Source organism: Ranitomeya imitator, chromosome 2 (genome assembly GCF_032444005.1).
Source record: "Ranitomeya imitator isolate aRanImi1 chromosome 2, aRanImi1.pri, whole genome shotgun sequence".
Taxonomy (NCBI): Eukaryota; Metazoa; Chordata; class Amphibia; order Anura; family Dendrobatidae; genus Ranitomeya; species Ranitomeya imitator.
Window position 1 is genome coordinate 827,549,608 of NC_091283.1, and position 22,848 is coordinate 827,572,455.

At 42.0% G+C, this 22,848-nt stretch overlaps 1 protein-coding gene across 1 annotated transcript; it reads right to left on the reverse strand.

Moving 5' to 3' along the window:
- Positions 1-586: 586 nt before the first annotated feature.
- On the reverse strand, positions 587-22,540 carry LOC138665997 (M-phase inducer phosphatase 1-B-like). The gene is made up of 12 exons (XM_069754041.1): positions 22,129-22,540; positions 19,667-19,773; positions 17,312-17,363; positions 11,511-11,544; positions 11,325-11,390; positions 11,059-11,214; positions 10,802-10,873; positions 9,167-9,229; positions 8,047-8,145; positions 6,126-6,250; positions 5,425-5,536; positions 587-1,635 (listed from the first exon to the last, which is right to left on the reverse strand). Exons 1-12 carry the CDS (start codon positions 22,281-22,283, stop codon positions 1,447-1,449), a joined length of 1,230 nt encoding a protein of 409 aa, XP_069610142.1. The 5' UTR covers positions 22,284-22,540; the 3' UTR covers positions 587-1,446.
- Positions 22,541-22,848: the final 308 nt, after the last annotated feature.

Below are 22,848 nucleotides of genomic sequence, written 5' to 3' on the forward strand. Positions count from 1 at the left end.
TCAGTGCGAAGCATGAGAACTAATTTGGCTAGGTGAGAGGCTCTGGACTGGGGTCTAAGGGGTATCGTTTCTCCTTATGGAGTGTGACATACCATCTCTGGCTTGTCAAGGTAAGGAGGCTTATTCGCCATGCAATGCTCCTCTGGGAAATATAATATGCAAATTGCCTCTTCTGAGAAAAAGAGGACTTAACTCTATAGCGCCACCTTTTGGAAGTAGCGATCCTACAAGTCACAATCAACCCTTTAACGAGTCGTGCAATATGACTTAGGATAAAAGCCAAATCAGTATCTCAAACTAGTGACACAAATGTATAATTGGTGGAGAAATGTTTACCTTGATGGACCTAGGTCTTTTTTTCAAACTAATATGCAAAAAACATAATTTTCTCAGACTTTCTCTGGGTGGATTAAGCAGGAGTCACAGGCTTTCTCTATTAGTGGGTGGAGGAAGCAGGACTCACAGGCTTTCTCTATTGGTCCGTGGATTAAACAGGACACAAAGGCTTTCACTAGAAATACTGACAAAGGAAACACAACTTGATACAAGAAAACACTCAAGGAGATCACAGAGAACGTCACATCCCTGAGCTTAGCATCTCGTCCTTTATTCTCTGCTATCCCAATGTAAAAAAAATTACAGGTCACAGAGATGTATTTAATTATGTGCAGGAGGACACCAACTCCCAACGGATGAAAGTGGAAAAAGGCGTGTCCTCATTCCCATAAATCCTACACTGTAGCAACGATCCTCTTCTTTGATATATTAACTCATCAGCAGCATAAAGAACATAAAGTGCAATGCTTTGACGCCAGGTTACACCTGGGTCTTTTCCACCAGAAATGCGCCTCCGTTTTGAGAAGACGGTGAAACGTTGCACTTTATTATCTGTAGGTGAAACGTTGCACTTTATTATTTGTATATTGATCATGAGCTAAAACATGAAAGATTATCATGGTTGCTGCGAAGGCTTTAGGTTACTGAGACGAGTCAGAGCTTCTCATCGGTGGTGGCTTTGAGCAGTTTGACTTTGCCTCCACCAAAGACTGGAAAGAAGGGACTGCAGAGTTCTTCTTGGCTACATAATGGCCTGTCTTCTTCATCTTTTTTTTTATCGAAGCCAAGAGAATCAAATAGGAGTCAATAAATTATTTCTATAATATGAGACATTTTTTCTGAACTGGAGAAGAACAGATTAAAATGGTTTTACGATGACTCTTCTGAAGGACGCCGAGAATGGTTAATGGAAGGTGATGGTCACTATGGCTTTTTTTGCTCCAGTTATTGTGGGGCGGTATTTGTGCCCATCCCAATCCGATAGTGATTTTTACCTATCTCTAGGACTAGTGACGTCACCCTTCACAGTCTCATGGTATTGCCTTGTTTTCCTTGGTTGTTAGGAGGCCATGATTTCTGTTGCTGGAGGTCTGTTCAGTGGTTTTACAGTTAGAGCTCTGCAATTCCAGCACTTTGTGTCGTTACAGGACTGAAGCTTTTACTCGAGGTCAGCGGCTTAAAAAGTTCTTTTCGGATTCTTTGGCCGGATAAATTCTTTTTCTTTTTTTGATATTGTTTTAATTGGTCTTGGAAATCCTTGTGAACCATTTTGACGTATCCTTGCGGCTCACAGAGGCACTGGAAGAAAAAATAAAGCACAAATTACTATTATTATTATTATTAATAATAAATAATCTTTTTGCACCCTCTGGTCAAACTCACATGACAATTTTGCATGTGATAAATTAGGCTCCAGTGCAAACCACAGATTTTTTTTTTTATCGTGCACGTCCGATCAAAAATGAAAAGTTGACCTTATTCATAAATTGTGATGTAGAGCTGCAGTTTTTGTGCCGGAAACTTCAATAGTTGAGTTACAGTTCCGTAGTCAGCCCTATTAGGCTTCATCTTGTTGCCTTTTTTGTCACCTGGTCACATAGTTCCCAATTCATCATTTGCGATTTATTGGAGTCACTTTTCTTTGTTTTATGTTTTGTTGTATTCGCTGATGTTTTTTTGCACCAAAATACTTAAAAATGGCGCACAGGGGTCATGAATTCTGCACAAAATCTAAAATGCTTTTTTTATTTTTGGCATCTTTACAACACCAAAAGCTGCAAATTCTTTGAATAGTTGCAAAAATGCATCAAATTTAAAACTCCTTCAGAAACTTTACATCTGTCAGGGATTGGAGTGAGAAGCGCCCAAAAAAGTTGAGATTTGGTAAAAATCATAGTGGTTTAAAAGTTGCTTTTTTTGTTTTTAAGTTACAGTACAAAAAAGTAATTTCTATGTCGTTATTTTTTCTTTAAATTTGCAAACTTACAGTAAAATAAAGTAATTAAAATAGTCTCCTTTTCTTTTGGTCATTTTCATGTACAATGTGTTTACTCTTTGATCATGAGGTGTGTATTGTGTCAGTTTGTAGTTTGTTCCGGCGAGGGCAGTGTGGTGTTTTTTTATTTATTTTAATTTTATTTTTACTAATTTTGTAAATATATATTTTTTATATGTAATATGAGGATATCCGAGATCTCTGTGGGGGGGCATATTCATTTATGTAATACAGTATACAGTGGTGTGAAAAAGTATTTGCCCCCTTCCTGATTTCCTATTCTTTTGCATGTTTCTCACACTTAAATGTTTCAGATCAGAAAACGAATGTAAATATTAGACAAAGATTACACAAGTAATCACAAGATGTAGTTTATAAATGAAGGCCTTTATTATTAAGGGAAAAAGAAATCCAAACCTACAGGGTTCAGTGCCTCAGTTAAGGTCAGTGTTCATGACTCAACCATAAGAAAAAGACTGGGCAAAAATGGCCTGCATGGCAGAGATCAAAGACGAAAACCACTGCTGCGCAATAAGAACATAAAGGCTCGTCTCAGTTTTGCCAGAAAACATCTTGATGATCCCCAAGACTTTTGGAAGAATACTCTGTGGACTGACAAGATAAAAGTTGAACTTTTTGGAAAGTGTATGTCTCATTACATCTGGCATAGAAGTAACACAGCATTTCAGAAAAAGAACATCATACCAACAGTAAAATATGGTGGTGGTAGTGTGATGGGCTGGGGCTGTTTTGCTTCTTCAAGACCTGGAAGACTTGCTGTGGTAAATGGAACCATGAATTCTGCTTTCTACCAAAAAAATCCTGAAGGAGAATGTCCAGCCATTTGTTCGTGACCTCAAGCTGAAGCGCACTTGGGTTATGGAGCAGGACAATAATTCAAAACACACCATCAAGCCCACGTCTGAATGGCTTAAAAACAAAATTAAGACTTTGGAGTGGCCTAGTCAAAGTCATAACCTTAATCTGATTGAGATGCAGTGGCATGACCTTAACAAGGCGGTTCATGCTCAGAAACCCTCCTATGCGGCTGATTTACAAAAATTCTGCAAAGATGAGTGGCCAAAATCCCTCCAGAGTGTTGTAAAAAGACTCCTGTCATGACTCAGGTCAGGGTTTGCTTCTTGCTTTTCTTTCCCCGGCCCGGTTATGGTGGGGTTAACCTTTCCTGCCTCTCTTTGGTTGGGTGGCTATTTATTGGTGCCATTCCTGGTAGCATATGTAAGTGATAGATCCAGTCTCTGGCTTGAGCAGCTGACCTGTATACCCTAGTGATCCTTCTGCCTCTGACTACCCGTATTTGTGCCTGACGCGTTCCTTATCCCTGACTTAGGCCTCTTTCACACTTTCGTTTTTTACAATCAGTCACAATCCGTCAAAATGTTGAAAAGACGAATCCTGTGCAGATTGTAAAAAACGGATGCACTGGGTTTTTTGATGGATCCGTCAAGGTTTTGTGCATACATTGTGTATGCGTCTTTGCGGTGTTTTTCCACTGGAAAAAACTCATACACAACACAACCCATGTTAAAAATAATAAATAAAAAATCGTGATATTCTTACCTTCCGGCGTCCTTGGCAGCCTTCCCGATGCTCGCGATGCTGCAGGCAGCTCCCGTTCCCAGTAATGCCTTGTGAGACAATGACCTGTGATGACGTAGCAGTCTCGTGAGACCGCTACATCACCGGGTCATTTAGCAAGGCATCACTGGGAACGGGAGCAGCATTGCCAGCATCGGGAGGGCTGCAGGGACCGCGGGGAGGTTGCGAGGGACGCCGGAAGGTAAGAATATCACGATTTTATATTTTTAACATATCTTAGCATAACATTGCATAGGCAGCATCAATAGTAAAAAGAGAAAGGGAGAGCGCGAGAGAGAATTTCCCGTCAGGAAGCTTGATTCCTGCTTTTGACAGCAACGGATCCTGCGCCCATAGGCTTCCATTATAGCCAACGATGGACAGCGCAGGATCCGTCGCTGAGCGATTTTCCGACGTACACAAAAAAAAGTTTCTATGTGCGTTGTCCACGCCCAACGGACAGCAATTTTACAACGGATCCAGCGCACGACGGACAAAAGTCTATCAAATCCAAGTCTATGAGAAAAAAACGGATCCAGCAGAAACATTTGCTGGATCCGTTTTTTTCACAAAACGACGCTTTGTGACAGAAAAAGAAAGATGGAAGTGTGAAAGAGGCCTTAGTGTGTTTGGTGGTTTCCTACAGTGTATGACTCGGCTTGAATTCTGAACCCTGCCTCCTGCTTTCTGTCTCTGTTACTACATTTCCCATCTGGCTTTGGCTCGTACCCAACTACGTCTTCTGTCTCACATTTTGGATTCTTCACTCCCGTCTGGTTTCGATTTCTGGCTTGTCTCTGTCCACGTGCATTGCTGTGACCTCTGGTACTTTGTCTTCCTGTTTGTTGCCGACCGGCCTGTCTGACTACTCTGCCGCCTCCTAGTGGCACTCCGCGCTTTGCACTGTGGTGCTACACAGTGAGTGATACCTTTTTCCCCTTACCTGCACCCCCCTGGTGGAGGATGCATGCAACTGCCTTGCTGTTGCATTACAACTCATTAACATTTATCGCAAACATTTGATTGCAGTTGTTGCTGCTATTATTAGTTATTAGGTTTAGGGACAATCGCTTTTTCACACAGGGCCCTGTAGGTTTGGATTTCATTTTCCCTTAATAATATAGACCTTCATTTAAAAACTACATTTCATAATCACTTGTGTTATCTTTGTCGAATATTTACATTTGCTTGGTGATGGGAAACATTTAAGCGTGACAAACCTGTAAAAGAATAGGAAATCAGGAAGGAGGAGCTGTATAGTGCGTGAAAAATGAAAAATTTAATTTACAGGCTGTGTACAAAAAAAATAAATAAATCTACAGTTTAAAGTAACCACTTGGAAAAACAAGTGAATTCCTTCTGCAATCATCAGTTCCTTCTCACCGCTGACTGACACGCCTTACATTTTATTTCCAATGGACCCAACCATATTGCACTCTGTTTTCTGATTTATTATTTTTTTCTTTTTGCTCTAAATGAAATGAAATACTCACTTTGAATGTTTCGTAGAATTCCTTATATCCACCCTGTAAGAGATAGAGCTCAGGGTAATACAGGTGAGGATACCTGTTCGCTTTTCTGTCCAGGTTTCTGAAAATCCGACATCTTGATTGAGAGAAAAAAAAAAAGTTTTAAAAAATACAAGTTAATAATTGAGAATATTTTATTAATATTTTATATTTATTTTACTCCCTGCAACATCACTTTAGCCCATTACCATTGGAAACAATTTTCATTTTTTGCTCCTTAATTTTTAATTCCTTTCTTCCAAAACTTTTTTTTTATGAGTTGGTTATATCTTTCACTGACACCATGCATTGACGAAACGAAAAATGGCAATTCTGGTGTTTTGATTATTTATTTTTTTTACGGCGTTGTTTTTCTTTTGTTCCAACGGTAAAATGAATATCACTCAAAACTGTAACTGGTCCTGTTAAAAAAAAAACAATCTATGATACGTGCTGAGTCAACAGAAATATATATAAAAAAAGTTTTTGGAAGAAGAGGAAAAGACAGAAGTATAAAAATGGAAAATTTGGCACGGTGGGAAGCGGATAAGGACCGAGAAGCTTGTTAGCCTGCACTTCACCTGTTGACTAGGTGGCTCCACTCACAGTTTGGGGAGCACTGATTGACCAAGTGACTGTTTTCTTAAACGATACGGATGATAAATGAATAAATCGTTTCTACGCACAGTTTAGGAGCTCTTTCAGAGGAGAATTCGCAGTGGAAGATGACTACTCTTCTGCCAGGGGCAAAGGATGGGTTCTGAAGAAAATGTTCTGAAATTTGGTCCTCTCTATAGAAGTTCAGGGCCCCCTGTTAAAATCAAAGAGAACTTATAATCATAATTTTATTTCTATAGCGCCAACATATTCCGTAGCACTTTACATTTTCCTTCCATCTATAACCAGCTTTAGTATACTGATAATATTCACAACGATCCAGCTCATTATCAGCGAATGACCATTACTAAGACCCAGATGGACCACAGTAGGCGTTCCTCTCGCACCTCCATTATTGCCCGACATAAAGTGGCTTTACCCACGTCAGTAAGTGATAGAATATCGCCAGGATATGCCGTAGCTTAGTGATCACTGGGTCTGACCTGCAGGGCCACCGTTGTTCATAATAACGAAGGGGGTCACAGCAGGCAGTTAAAAATGGGCTACATTCAATTCTCTGCACAGTTGCAGCCCCTTCACTCTTTTTTTGAAGGACCCTCCCAGCGATCCTGAGAAATGGGGCTGTGGAACGCTAAGAACGAGGCTCTGCAGCCCCGTTGTGAACAGGGCGGAGGTCCACATGCTCGGCCTCCGTTCCAGGGTCTGCTGAGCACTGCGCTCGGGCCTTTCTGTCAGTCCTATAGACAATGGAGAAGAGACCTCTGCTCCAGTCACCCTGGGGCTGCAGAGTCTCGTTCTCATGGTTCCAGAGCCCTGTTTTTGGGACCACTGGAGGACCCAGTGTTCAGACCCCCAGCAGTTAGCAAGTTATCATTGGATAGGGGATAACTTGATTATTGGGGAATAACGCTTTAAACACATGGTACACATGTAAGGAGCCGGGGCCAGGGCCGTAGTGATGGCCAACAACAACCCCTGTATAGCTGCCTGGCCCACTCTCAGCACGAGATCATGTTTTCTTCTCTGAGTACCTTGGTGCTGCTTCTCTGCGTCATCTGGGATCTCCCGGTACGAGAGAGTATTCTCTACAGACGGTTCCGCAATTAAAGAGTCACAGTCCGGCTTCACTTTTTCTTCAACTTCTTTACTTAACACAGCATTATCCAAGGCACAATCAATCGTAGCAATTGGCAACGCTTTCCCTTGCCTCTTCTCTCTGCCTCTAAGCCTGTCCCCGGGACGGTCCGTTTCCTTCGGTCCCTCAGTGACCTCAATGCCCAGAATTCCTGCTTTTCGTGGGGGTATTCCCTGCCGTTTTGCCCCGGTTTTTAGAATAGCGGCCCACGCAAAAATCTGCCACATATTGAATACCTTGCTCCCGTTCTGCTTAGCCTTCTTCCTGTAGCACTGCAGTCCCACTTATACTGCACTGCTATCACTGGTGTCACTGTGCTTCGTTCTGTACTCTGGCCCCTTGGATATTAAGTGCTGGGCCCACTCTTCTGAGAACATTGCTGGGCATGGTGTTGCCCTGGGCTAGCCAGCCCTGCGTACCACACGGGCGCCCCGGCCCCAACTGACTAAACCTGGGAAAACCTCACTACTTATCCCACCGTGTCCCTCCTACAATTAACTATTACTATCCCACTAATAATGCCCCCTTCTAGTGGTCAACTTGGGGTACTACTCCCCCTACCCCTATATCTGATGAACGGCCCAGGGGGAACTCACTCTCCCTATCATACAATAACTTGTGCAAACATGTAAACAATAATATGTATATGTACAGAGTAATACACGTGTAGCAATACTCTTATGCATGACTGGTAATACACTTGTATGTGTAGCAATACCAGAAGATACAGTGTGATAATACACCTGATAGCGTAGCAGTACCACATTAGATAAACTATTATATATATATATATAAATGAAACCTATTAATATCACACTTCCCTACACACACACCATGTGAATGGAGCGTCATACCTTAATGTGTCCTCCCGCGTATTCATATGGATAGCGGCAGTCCACCAGAAGGTACGTCTGTACAACGCCCTGATATCCTCCTCCGAGCAAGTGCGCTAGCTGAGTATAAAGCACCAGGAGAGAAATAAATCACCGGGAATACAGAATGTCAGAAGTCATTTTAAGGTCACGTTCAGTATTTGGTCAGTATTTTACATCAGTATTTGTAAACCAAAACCAAGAATGGAACAATCAGAGGAAAAGTATAATAGAAATATATGCACCACTTCTGCATTTATCACCCACTCCTGGTTTTGGCTACAAATACTGATGTAAAATACTGAAAGTGTGAACGTGACCTAAGGGCAGATTCATCATCACTTTGCACCTCAAAATGGTCCTAATAATGTTTTTTTTTTATTTTGCACCTTTTTTATTATTTAATTTGTTCCTTTTTTTAAGCTAACTGTACTTGTTTCGACTGTCGCTCTTTTCCTTTGGCTTTATGAGTGTTTTTCATTATCCCGATGTTTCTGTATAATTCATCATTTGTGACTTTTTTTAAATTTCACTGATTTGCCAGTTTTAGCCTTACATGTGGGGTCCGTTGGCAGCTTATCCCTTCACAACCACAACCTCAATAATAACAATGTTCCTTGTCCGGTACCCAATTCCCAAAGAAGCCAACGACTAGGAGGACCTGCTGGAGACGCGAACTATTACTCCTGTAGCGCTAGTAATGTCAATGAGTCAGCATTAGTTTTGCCATCTTTATAGTGGCGTCACTGTGGAGTGTAGGCGCTAAAAGGGCACAATATACAGTATTTATTAATCTGGGTAAAGTGCATTGGGAGTGCCGCCTGGTACCTAAATCTTTTGATTATCCGGCTTGGTGCGATGTCACTTGTCCGTCACGCCGTAACAATAACGTGGCATCAGTCCGGCTAATCAAACTCAAAGTCAAGATGTCTTCAGGTCAAGGCGGTTCTGACTGATTCCTGTCGTGGCTGATCGTACAAACCGATTCACACCGACTGTGATTGACAGGTCACACAAAATGTTTTTTTTCTCTTCTTGCCATAGAAGTGAATGTGAATAAATCCCCTTTAAAAAGATGTGATACTTTATTGCAGCTACTTACTGTGTTACAAGTGATATATTTCAGGTCCTGGTGATTGCCCCTTTCTACCGGCAGGATGTGAGGCTGCGAAAGAGACATTCACTTGTGTTTAGTAAGTTGTAATGCATTTAATAGCTTTTATAAGAGGCATTTACATGGTGATCGCTTCCTCCTGTTGATCACTATTTTATATAAAATGATGGACCCCCTTTATAGTCAATCTGTCCCTTTGAGCACTACCGGTGTCTGGCATGTAAGGGGTCCGAAGCTTCCAATATTTTAATTCATTACCTTGCAGAAAAAAATAGAAATGCTATTAGGGGATAATATTTCTGTAATTGGCGCTGTATGGAAACACTATATGGTGGAGTATGGAGTGCCGCCCGACAACCTGCCGTGTGCTTGAGGCCGACTAGTCAATGACTGTGAATGCAAAGAGAAATGGAGGAGGAGGACCATTCTAAGGGTGGGTTTGGTTTCAGATATTTACTGGATTTCCAGTTAAATGGGTTTTAATGGATCGTCTACCAATGCCAAGAGCGCAGTCACTGTATCCCTTCCTCCTGGGAGATCTGGTGTTAGGTGATCATTACGTATTGGTAAACACAGATCTTCCATTTAGCCTGTGTGTTTTGTTCCTCACATTAAATGGACTTAGATTATTTTCGTGCTGAAGAGGTTAACGACTCTTTGTATGCTGGTTGGAGACATGCAGTTTAATCTCACAGCTGCTCCTGACCTGCTCATTTCCTCCCTCTATAAAACCTGGCCACACCTTTTCATCCCCGCCTGTGAAAGCTTTGCTTCATGGCTTGCTGGAGTTGGTGTGCTGACGTTAGAGTTTGTAGTTGCTGCTGGAGATTGTTGTTTGCAGTTTTTGGGTGTATGTTTTCTTCATTATCCTATTCCAATTTCGTTAGTACCTTTCTATCCTTCCCTTTATTCCTCTCTACCCTTGATGAGTATTTTTGTATGTTAGTTGCTTTTTGTAATCCCTGTTTGTCTTACGAGTTTATACACTAACATATCTATCCCAGGCCTCCTAGGAGAGGGAGGGGACAGCTTAGGACATTAACAGGAGCATAGTAAGGTCTGAGACTCAGGCCTCTTTACCATCAAGAGTACCCCGGGACAGGGTTAGTTAGTGTCCCAGTTCCAGGGACAGTTTGAGGCCTCCCTTCCTTACCGAAGACCGTCAAAGCGTGACACACTGCTCAATTCCTTGGGACTTACAAAGACTCATGAGCACTATCTCCTGCAGATCCATAGACAATGAGTGACGCCTTGTGCAGACATGTGGCCACTGCTCAGGGCATTCAGAGCCCTGTTCTTGGGATCAGTGGGGGGCTCAGCTGTTAAATCCCCAGCAATCAGCAATTATCACCTATACAGCGGAAACCTTTTTGATGTAACATAAATAGCTGTGCATTGGCAGATGTGGGTCACAGGCCGCCCATGCTCCACTTCTGGGACCGGCACCTATTATAGTACATACACACTATGGCATAAATGCCAACAATGGGAATACCTGATGTTATTGGGGTGAGTAACTGAATGCAGAATATATCTGGTACATCTCTCCTATACATCCTGCAATACATCCCTATTATTTAGCATTTTTGCACAATTGATGGCACAGAAGTGTTTATCACATACTTTGGAGAAATCTCCTATGAGGTTGTCACTTTCCTCTTCGGCCTCCTTAAATGTCGGACTGATGTCAGCCATCTAGAGAGAACAGCACAGAAAAGGTTCACATGTTACCGAATGCAATAACGTTTTATTTTCCAGGATCACAAAATTTACTGCAAAAAGATGAAAGTTTGTAAAATGTTGTCAATAAACCAAATTTGCAATGGGGGGTGAATAAAGTGCCAAAGGCTAAGACTAATCGTAATAGACTGTTTTGTTACCGATCCCCTCTTGCTCTCAGAGCATTGTATGCGTTCTGTCTTGGGCTCCCTTTCTCCGTCTTCTTCTTTCTTGTCTGTTTCCAGTCTCTGACCCTGGTGCCCAATCAGAAGTTCTGGGCTTTGGAACAAGTCTAAAAGCTTCAGGCGAGATTTTTTCTGGATAAACAGAGGGTAAAAAAAATAATCCGTGAAGCGCTGAGAAGGTCTGACCCCATCGGTCTTGGCTACACACTGACCAATCATGATGATTAAATGGCGGTTTGTACCTTTCTTGTGTCTTTACGACAGGCGTTCTCCTGTTCTCTGACGTTCACTTTTCTTGATGCCTTTTTCTAGATATAAAAAAAAATAATAATAATATGATACATGAACTTGAAGACAACACAGATGATTCCTTCCATGCCATGAAGCACAGGGCACTGATACACAGACATTGGACTTAGGACACTCACCGGCTTGTAGATGCTCGGTGGATAAGAAAAATCACTGCAAAATTAAAAAAAGGGTATTATAATAGAACACAAATATATTGACCTACATGGTAGACTACTGGTTAAATCTGACTTTCTGATTCAGGAACATCTTGCTGTCTCTTGTCATTGGAGAGTTAAGCTCCCATGCACTTTAGTTAGCTCTCCGACTGGTCAACCGGCAGCTAACTCGATCAACTCTCACACACACAGGAGCACTCGATCGGCCAATCTCTCCGGTGTTCTCTATAGGAGAGCCTCTGTCAGACTAAGGGAGCAGCTTGTCTCTTGGATAACTCCAAAATCGGAAACACTGGATGCTTACCTTCCCCCAAAAATCAACAGTTGGGGAGCCCAATACAGACTAGACTGTCGGCTGATCCTGCCAATATCACCGGCTTTGACTGACGTTAGTAAAATGTGTTTTGGGGGCTTTAGACTCTGTTCATATCACGATATGAGTCTTTACCGGGGAAAGCTTCTGGCATACACTCCAAGCTTATTTACCCAATGGAGGCCAAAATGGTGTTCCTTCAGTCTTTGATCGCAACAGTATATTATCAAACGTATCGTGCCTTTCATGAGAAATTACTGCATGAAGTATATAACAGATCAAGGGGTTCTCCTGTGATAACTTAGCGATTGGTGGGTGTACGATCTCTGGAACTCGCACCAATTAGCTCCCCAAAGGATAGCTATTAACATCAATTGGTGGGTGATTGACCTCTGGGACTTGCACCTATTAGCTCCTCAAAGGGTACGTGATAACTTATCGATTGGTGGGTGATCGACCTCTGGAACTCGCACCGATTAGCTCTCCAAAAGATAGGTGATAACTTATCGATTGGTAGGTGTATGACCTCTGGGATTCGCACCGACTAGCTCCCTAAAAGATAGGTGATAACTTATCAATTGGTGGAAGTGCGACCTCTGGGACTCACACCGATTTGCTCCCCAAAGGATAGGTGATAACTTATCGATTGGTGGGTGTATGACCTCTGGGACTCGCACCGATTAGCTCCCCAAAGGATAGCTGATAACATCAATTGGTGGGTGATTGACCTCTGGGACTCGCACCTATTAGCTCCCCAAAAGGTAGGCGATAACTTATCGATTGGTGGGTGATCGACCTCTGGGACTCGCACCGATTAGCTCCCTAAAGGATAGCTGATAACATCAATTGGTTGGTGATTGACCTCTGGGACTCGCACCTATTAGCTCCCCAAAGGGTAGGCAATAACTTATAGATTGGTGGGTGATCGACCTCTGGTACTCGCACCGATTAGCTCCCCAAAAGATAGGTGATAGCTTATCAATTGGTGGGTGTACAACCTCTGGGACTCGCACCGATTAGCTCCCTAAAAGATAGGTGATAACTTATCAATTGGTGGGTGATCAACCTCTGGGACTTGCACCGATTAGCTCCCTAAAGGATAGCTGATAACATCAATTGGTTGGTGATTGACCTCTGGGACTCGCACCTATTAGCTCCCCAAAGGGTAGGCGATAACTTATAGATTGGTGGGTGATCGACCTCTGGTACTCGCACTGATTAGCTCCCCAAAAGATAGGTGATAACTGCAAGAGAAGTATGCTGCCTTCCAGGTGCGATGATCAAGGATGTGACCGATAGGATACCAAAGCTCTTCAGCTCCAAGGACGTCCACCCATTTCTTCTGATACATGTTGGCACCAATGACACGGCAAGGAAAGACCTACCGACAATCTGCAAAGACTTTGAAGAGTTGGGGAAGAAAGTAAAGGAACTGGATGCACAGGTAGTTTTTTCTTCTATCCTTCCAGTAGACGGGCATGGCACCAGGAGATGGAACAGGATCCTTGATGCAAACAACTGGCTAAGACGATGGTGCAGACAACAAGGATTCGGATTCCTGGACCACGGTGTGAATTACTGGTACGATGGACTCCTCGCCAGAGACGGACTACACCTCAACAAACCTGGGAAACACACATTCGCCAGAAGACTCGCTACACTCATCAGGAGGGCGTTAAACTAGAAGAAGAGGGGACGGGAAGAAAAACATTAGACTTGAACAAAGAAGACCCAGGAAAACATACTCAGAAGGGAGGTAAGAACATTTCTAAAACAATCCACAGCGAGGAGATTGGAACAAAACAAAATCCTCTAAACTGCATGCTCGCAAACGCCAGAAGCCTGACAAACAAGATGGAAGAACTAGAAGCAGAAATATCTACAGGTAACTTTGACATAGTGGGAATAACCGAGACATGGTTAGATGAAAGCTATGACTGGGCAGTTAACTTACAGGGTTACAGTCTGTTTAGAAAGGATCGTAAAAATCGGAGAGGAGGAGGGGTTTGTCTCTATGTAAAGTCTTGTCTAAAGTCCACTTTAAGGGAGGATATTAGCGAAGGAAATGAGGATGTCGAGTCCATATGGGTCGAAATTCATGGAGGGAAAAATGGTAACAAAATTCTCATTGGGGTCTGTTACAAACCCCCAAATATAACAGAAACCATGGAAAGTCTACTTCTAAAGCAGATAGATGAAGCTGCAACCCATAATGAGGTCCTGGTTATGGGGGACTTTAACTACCCGGATATTAACTGGGAAAGTGAAACCTGTGAAACCCATAAAGGCAACAGGTTTCTGCTAATAACCAAGAAAAATTATCTTTCACAATTGGTGCAGAATCCAACCAGAGGAGCAGCACTTTTAGACCTAATACTATCTAATAGACCTGACAGAATAACAAATCTGCAGGTGGTTGGGCATTTAGGAAATAGCGACCACAATATTGTGCAGTTTCACCTGTCTTTCACTAGGGGGACTTGTCAGGGAGTCACAAAAACATTGAACTTTAGGAAGGCAAAGTTTGACCAGCTTAGAGATGCCCTTAATCTGGTAGACTGGGACAATATCCTCAGAAATAAGAATACAGATAATAAATGGGAAATGTTTAAGAACATCCTAAATAGGCAGTGTAAGCGGTTTATACCTTGTGGGAATAAAAGGACTAGAAATAGGAAAAACCCAATGTGGCTAAACAAAGAAGTAAGACAGGCAATTAACAGAAAAAAGAAAGCATTTGCACTACTAAAGCAGGATGGCACCATTGAAGCTCTAAAAAACTATAGGGAGAAAAATACTTTATCTAAAAAACTAATTAAAGCTGCCAAAAAGGAAACAGAGAAGCACATTGCTAAGGAGAGTAAAATAAAAATAATAAATAATAAAAACTGAAAATGTAGGCCCCTTAAAAAATAGTGAGGAAAGAATGGTTGTAGATGACGAGGAAAAAGCTAACATATTAAACACCTTCTTCTCCACGGTATTCACGGTGGAAAATGAAATGCTAGGTGAAATCCCAAGAAACAATGAAAACCCTATATTAAGGGTCACCAATCTAACCCAAGAAGAGGTGCGAAACCGGCTAAATAAGATTAAAATAGATAAATCTCCGGGTCCGGATGGCATACACCCACGAGTACTAAGGGAACTAAGTAATGTAATAGATAAACCATTATTTCTTATTTTTAGGGACTCTATAGCGACAGGATCTGTTCCGCAGGACTGGCGCATAGCAAATGTGGTGCCAATATTCAAAAAGGGCTCTAAAAGTGAACCTGGAAATTATAGGCCAGTAAGTCTAACCTCTATTGTTGGTAAAATATTTGAAGGGTTTCTGAGGGATGTTATTCTGGATTATCTCAATGAGAATAACTGTTTAACTCCATATCAGCATGGGTTTATGAGAAATCGCTCCTGTCAAACCAATCTAATCAGTTTTTATGAAGAGGTAAGCTATAGGCTGGACCACGGTGAGTCATTGGACGTGGTATATCTCGATTTTTCCAAAGCGTTTGATACCGTGCCGCACAAGAGGTTGGTATACAAAATGAGAATGCTTGGTCTGGGGGAAAATGTGTGTAAATGGGTTAGTAACTGGCTAAGTGATAGAAAGCAGAGGGTGGTTATAAATGGTATAGTCTCTAACTGGGTCGCTGTGACCAGTGGGGTACCGCAGGGGTCGGTATTGGGACCTGTTCTCTTCAACATATTCATTAATGATCTGGTAGAAGGTTTACACAGTAAAATATCGATATTTGCAGATGATACAAAACTATGTAAAGCAGTTAATACAAGAGAAGATAGTATTCTGCTACAGATGGATCTGGAAAAGTTGGAAACTTGGGCTGAAAGGTGGCAGATGAGGTTTAACAATGATAAATGTAAGGTTATACACATGGGAAGAGGGAATCAATATCACCATTACACACTGAACGGGAAACCACTGGGTAAATCTGACAGGGAGAAGGACTTGGGGATCCTAGTTAATGATAAACTTACCTGGAGCAGCCAGTGCCAGGCAGCAGCTGCCAAGGCAAACAGGATCATGGGGTGCATTAAAAGAGGTCTGGATACACATGATGAGAGCATTATACTGCCTCTGTACAAATCCCTAGTTAGACCGCACATGGAGTACTGTGTCCAGTTTTGGGCACCGGTGCTCATGAAGGATATAATGGAACTAGAGAGAGTACAAAGGAGGGCAACAAAATTAATAAAGGGGATGGGAGAACTACAATACCCAGATAGATTAGCGAAATTAGGATTATTTAGTCTAGAAAAAAGACGACTGAGGGGCGATCTAATAACCATGTATAAGTATATAAGGGGACAATACAAATATCTCGCTGAGGATCTGTTTATACCAAGGAAGGTGACGGGCACAAGGGGGCATTCTTTGCGTCTGGAGGAGAGAAGGTTTTTCCACCAACATAGAAGAGGATTCTTTACTGTTAGGGCAGTGAGAATCTGGAATTGCTTGCCTGAGGAGGTGGTGATGGCGAACTCAGTCGAGGGGTTCAAGAGAGGCCTGGATGTCTTCCTGGAGCAGAACAATATTGTATCATACAATTATTAGGTTCTGTAGAAGGACGTAGATCTGGGGATTTATTATGATGGAATATAGGCTGAACTGGATGGACAAATGTCTTTTTTCGGCCTTACTAACTATGTTACTATGTTACTATGTTACTATGATTGGTGGGTGTACAACCTCTGGGACTTGCACCAATTAGCTCCCTAAAAGATAGGTGATAATTTATCAATTGGTGGGTGTACTGACTAAAAAGCTGAATGCAGCTCTAGGCAGTCCCATGGGGAATGAATGGAGCACTGGTCAATCATGCACACTGCCCTTTCGTTCTAGTTCCCCGTATTGTCCGTTGGTACTGGTCCCAGCGGTCGGACCCCCACGATCAATTCAGATAGCTGATAACTTGTTTCCACCAGACAATCCCCATAAGTGCATCATTTCTGAGATTATTCTCCTACAAGAAAACCAAACTGAGCCCCAGGATGGATTGTGGCAAGCACCAGGATCTGGTCAGAGAATGGTGTCGTCTTCCTGCTGTTATAGCAGGATCACGTTTTCTAGTTATCTGTTTGTTACACGATGGCGCCGATTCATCAATCAGTTTTCACCAAAATTCTCAACGACTTTTACCCAGCTCCGCCAGGTCTTAGCCAAGAGGGATTGTTTCCGCGCATGCTCCAGAAATGTGCTCCCGCCACTGTCATTTCTCGCGGTGACGCTGAAACGCTAAAGCCGCGCCAAAGTTATTAAGAGGCGAGCCTCTCTGGGGGTATCTTAGTACAAACGCAACCTTCACACAAATTGCCAGTCTTCAGCTGATGTTTTTATCCCTGCACCTTTTTTTAGAAAAAGTAGCCTAAAAGTGGAGGTTCCCATTAAATCCCGGCATCTCCGCTGATGTCTCGCGCTCTCTCTTACCTTGTATTACAGACTCGTGGTTTCATCACCGGAGTTAATTCACTTGATAAATCTGAAACATAATATTACAAATTATAAACCTTATGCATTTGTGCTAATTATATTGAAATATGTCACAAATATATATATGTAACCCTGGAAATAGTGCCGACATGACGATGGCGCGATACCAAGATGGCAGCAACGCTTTATGTATATCTGAAGCTGCTCCCGATGGGGGAGGACCGAGATCGGACCGGCCGGCGGCTCTCCCCACCCGAGCGGGCCGCCAGCCGGTCCGTGCACTATGTTCCGATCTCCGTCGGACCGTCCTTAGATGAATATATTTGCATAATACATAGCCTTATATAATGCCATATAGCGTCTCGCCAGATTTAATCCTGACCTTATTGATGTTTCCTGCATGAGACTATAACGCACAAATTGCGGCATCACTAGCGTCCGGCCGTCGGCTGTTACTAATGTCCGAGCACCTCCATAGAAGTGAATGCAGTTCACCTTCAACTTAGTAACAGTGCATGACAACATGGCAGTTTATAGAGGATGAGACCTGAAACTGTTGGATACGGATGTGATGGTGATTTTATAGACACGTAAGGTCATCATAAGGTGCAGGATGGACATTTTTACTGAAGAGTGATCCTAGGTTTATTCTGCGCAGTAAAAAAAAAAGTATATATTTTTTTACAAAATGGGAAAGTCGCTAACGCTGGAAACAACCGTTCACTTGTCCCACAGCGCCACCACAGGGGAAGTCAGGTATTACACAGAGCCCAAAAAAATCTTAAAACAAGTTCTCTAATAAGGCTAGATGTTTTTTTGAAGATTTTTTTTTAGCGACTCCTTTCCCAAATTCAGCTGGGAAAACTCTTTTAATTAATTTCTATTTCTATTTACATTTTGTTGATTGTACCTGCTTTGCAACCTCAGTTTGATGTTGATCTATGTTCATTATAACTTCAATTAAAAAATCCACTTTGCTGTTTAAGGATTTTTTTTTTCCGAAAACAAATTTTGAAAAAAAAAAAAAAAAAAAAAACCTGATAAAAAAAAATAATTATATAAAATGCATGTCATTGCTTAGAAGTGGATCCTAATAGATCTGCTCTGAACTTGGAACTGTCCAATCAAAAGGCTGCAAAAAAAAAAAAAAAAAGCTTCAGGAAACAAAAACTCTTCCAAACTCCTGTAAAAACTTTTCAAGAAATGAAAAACTCTCCAAAGACTTCCCTAAGTGGTGTCTTTTTTATTGCTGAGGGTCATCCGGACGGGACACAACCCTCAGCTGCAACTCTAAACAGATCCAACTACGACTTCTGAGAGCAAGAAGAGATTTTGGAACTCAACAAATGAAAGTTAATTAGAAAGTTGCACAACGTTTCATTATTTTTTATTAGGGCTCATTTACACTTCCGATTTTTTGCGTGAGCGCTATCAGTGTTTTATACAGATTGGGGCCATTCACGTCAGTGAGCTCTTTTTTTTTTTTTACAATGAGTTTGTAACACCTTTATCTGTCTTTTTCTGAGCTTCTCTGTTTATTTAGGAGCGCGGACCACATCGAGGTTGAACGTAACATTTATGTGGTCGCACATTAGCTGAGACGAGCTCAGGAAAAGACGGATACAAGAGTTAAAAAACTCCCTGTCGGAGTGATCTCACTGACAGAACCTTAGAGAACTCATTCTACAGCCACCGATAATCAGCGCAGACTTGATCTTCTGATCCCGCTGAAATCAACAGGTATAGCGGACATTTATGCAGCCTGCCCATGTCCAATACTCCTATTGTGGGAAGAATGTGGCAGCCAAGATTCCGTGAAGAATGTATTGCAAGGAAATATTAAAGGGGTTGTTCACCTTTGGGGACAATCTTCTCACTTTGCGTAAATGCATGTGTGTTTGGGGCTAAAAAATCATTTTTATATTAAGTCCTTATTGCAAAATTTTGCCTTCCAAAGCCTCCTTAACTGAGAACCCTTCAGTGAGCTCCTTAGGATTGGAGAATTTGTTGCGCTTTTATTTGGATTTTTCAGCTGATCTATGACCACAGCAAAGATGAATGTGCATAGAAACAAAGAGCCTGTAAAAGCAAAACGGTGCACAATTTTTTTTATAAAAACCCAATTTGCAAAAATGATCTTAAGCCCCAAATATATGGATTTAGGTTAATAAAAACAAACAAAAAAAACAACAACAAACACTCGAAGGTGTTTCTGACTGTGAGTGAAGGCCTGAGCAGTGATTTCCCTGGCACTGGATTTGTGTTCTAGGCTGTTGCTGGGCTCTGTGGTGCCTGGTGACAGTGTGTGGCGGCAGTCACCAGCCGGCTTGGTGTGGGAGTGATGCAGCTGACCTGAGAGTCCCGCAGTTCCCATGGCAGGCTCTTGTAAGCTTGGTGTCTCCATGGGGCTGGCATCCCGGGAGTCCGGGGATAATTTCAGCTTTCTTCTTGGAGTGAGACTGAGAAACGATAACAAAGGAAATTACCAGAGTATTGTTGTGGGTTAGACGCAAACCAAGCGTGAAACCGCGACACGTATCCGCCGTAATTCATTGTAAAACGGAAGCGACAACTTGGAAAAATGTCACCAAATTAATTAAAAAAAAAAAAACAACTAAAAAGTAAATAAAAGTTTTTAAGTCATCATCAATTCTTAAGACCCAATATTTCTACGTCTGGAAAAGCTTGGTGGCAGCTCACAGCGGGGTGTAATCCAGCTTTCCTTTCCCCTTAGTTATGTATTCATAAAGGATATGACACACAGGGGCTTCTCACAAAGTCACAATATCATCGAAAGGTTCATTTCTTCCAGTTCTTCAATACAAAAAGTGAAACTCATATATTCTATAGAGTAATTACACACAGTGATCTATTTCAGGAGTTTATTTCTGTTAATGTTGATGATTATTGCTTACAGCCAATGAAAGCCCAAAAGTCATTATCTCAGTAAATTGGAACACTTTCAGTAAATGCACTCAATACTTGGTCGGGGCTTCTTTTGCATCAATTATTGCATCAATGCGGCGTGGCATGGAGGAGATCAGCCTGTGGCACTGCTGAGGGGTTATGGAAGCCCAGGTTGCTTTGATAGCAGCCTTCAGCTTGTCGGCATCCTTGGACCCCTGACAACAGTCCAGTTCTTTTCCTCTTTGGCCCAGGTAAGACGCTTCTGGCGTGGTCTATTGGTCATGAGTGGCTGACACAAGGAATGCGACACTTGTAGCCCATGTCCTGGACACGTCTGTGTGTGGTGGCTCTTGAAGCAATGACTCCAGCAGCAGTCCACTCCTTGTGAATCTCCCCCACATTTTTGAATGGCCTTTTCTTAACAATCCTTTCCAGGCTGCGGTTATCCCGGTTGCTTGTGCACCTTTTTCTACCACACTTTTCCCTTCCACTCAACTTTCCATTAATCTGCTTGGATACAGCACTCTGTGAACAGCCGGCTTCTCTAGCAATGACCTTTTGTGGCTTACCCTCCTTGTGGAGTGTGTCAATGAGGCCTTCTGGACATCTGTCAGGTCAGCAGTCTTCCCCATGATTGTGGAGCTACTGAAACAGACTAAGGGACCTTTTTAAACACTTAGGAAGCCTCTGCAGGTGTTTTATGTTAATTATTCTAATTTACTGAGATAACGACTTTTGGGCTTTCATTGGCTGTAAGCCATAATCATCAACATTAACAGAAATAAACACTTGAAATAGATCACTCTGTGTGTAATGACTCTGTATAATATATGAGTTTCACGTTTTGTATTGAAGAACTGGAATTAATTATGTTTTTGATGATATTCTAATTTTGTGAGAAGCACTTGTATTTGCCATTCAGGCACCCAGGAAAGCTGAATGGCAGTCACATTAAATGTACTAATGGCGACCTTATTTGTTTTGTTTCTTTTAGTCTGGAACAAAAAAAATTACTTTTGCAATAATAAGGGAATGAGAGATATACCCGGATATATCAATGTTTAACCAGGCCATTCAGGATACTAGGAAAGCTGTGTGGCAACACTATTAGGAGTTCCAATTCACACCATATTGGCTGTCAATCATCTTTTTTTAAGTCCCGAATATAAAAAAATAATCAGTTATACAGTAATAAGGGAATGTGACCGGTATCCCTTAATATCCAGGCCGATATGTCATTTAGAAGGAAAGCTGGGTGACGTCAAGTTCTGATGGTGACTATATTGGTTGTCAGCCATCTTTCTTAGGGCCCTGAATTGTAAAAATAACAGTAACGGAGGACTGTGTGCTATATTGCTTCATAACAGGAAGATAAATCTTTCAGGAGTCTAGGAAAGCTGGGTGGCATATTTTCTTAAGTCTTGAAAGGTCAAAATGATTAGTTACACTGCAATAAGAAAATATGAGATATATCACTTTATTACCAGGAAGGAAAACTAAATTGACAACCAGATAAGGAGTTCTGCTGGCCACTATATTGGTAGTCACCCAACTTTCCCTGAGCCCTGAATATAAAATCTGATGTGTTATCCAGTCTGAAGAATGGAAGGAATAAGGCGAAGAGGAAGACCAACAAACCGGTCATCAAGTCAGCATCAATAATAATAATAATAAAATATAAGATGCAGTTACCCCAGGGTTAGAGCGCCCCCTATACCAGGATGGCAGGGTCAGGAATCGTACTTTATTCACATCATCGATTTAATTCGAAAAGTTCTAATTTTTTTGTTATTTTATTCAATATTACAATATTTACGTAAAATAAGATAAATTAAAAAAAAAAAAAACACAATCATCCGTGTTAAGTAATAGGACAACCCAACAATACAACAATGTGGCAATGTTACCTGTCCTCACAGTGCAGATGCCCCATGTCTCCAGAGAGGCAGCTGACAGGTGACAGCCCCAGATCTGGAGAGAAGCGGAGACCCTCATCACAGCTGCCGGGGTCCTGGCCACTGCGGACCCCTTGTAGGACCTCCACATCCGCCACGTAGGACATTGCAGGCTGCTCTTCTATGGAGGATAGTCAGATGTGGCTCTATGCCGGCGGCATTGGATGCAGGCCGCTGTTTATGTTTAGGTCCCCGCTGTAACAATGGCTTCATCTGCTGCTTGTTGGCTTGTCCCTCTGTGTCACCGCAGAATGAATGGCTCCTGGAGATGGTATCTACAACAAGCAGAGGCAGAGCAGCTCACTAGTCCCCAGGAGGCTGTGAGAAGCCAAGTGTTACCCAGCGCTTGTTTGTGGGCATGTCTGAGCTTTAACAGTCTGTAATAACCAGAGGATTAGAATTATTTATTGTACTGCGGACTTCACACAGAAAACCTACATTTTTATAAAGAAAATCTAAGGCTTAGAGCGTATCCATCACCAGATTTCATAATGCAAACTGCATATATTACTATATAAATATTATACCTGATGAGTCCGGTGTACTTACTATGAAAAAAAAATATCCATCAGAATGGCTGCTTAACCCTAATATTAAAGTAAGCATTATATGAGTCCAGGCATTGTAGTATAACCTCAGCCTATCTTTTACATGGATTTTCAAAGTAAATAT

Coding starts and splice junctions, on each gene's coding strand:
- LOC138665997 (XM_069754041.1), bottom strand. CDS start 22,283: ATGTCCTACGTGGCGGATGTGGAGGTCCTACAAGGGGTCCGCAGTGGC. Junction 11,391..11,510: donor CACCGAGCATCTACAAGCCG/GTGAGTGTCCTA, acceptor TTTTATATCTAG/AAAAAGGCATCAAGAAAAGT. Junction 8,146..9,166: donor AATATATCACTTGTAACACA/GTAAGTAGCTGC, acceptor CTTTATACTCAG/CTAGCGCACTTGCTCGGAGG.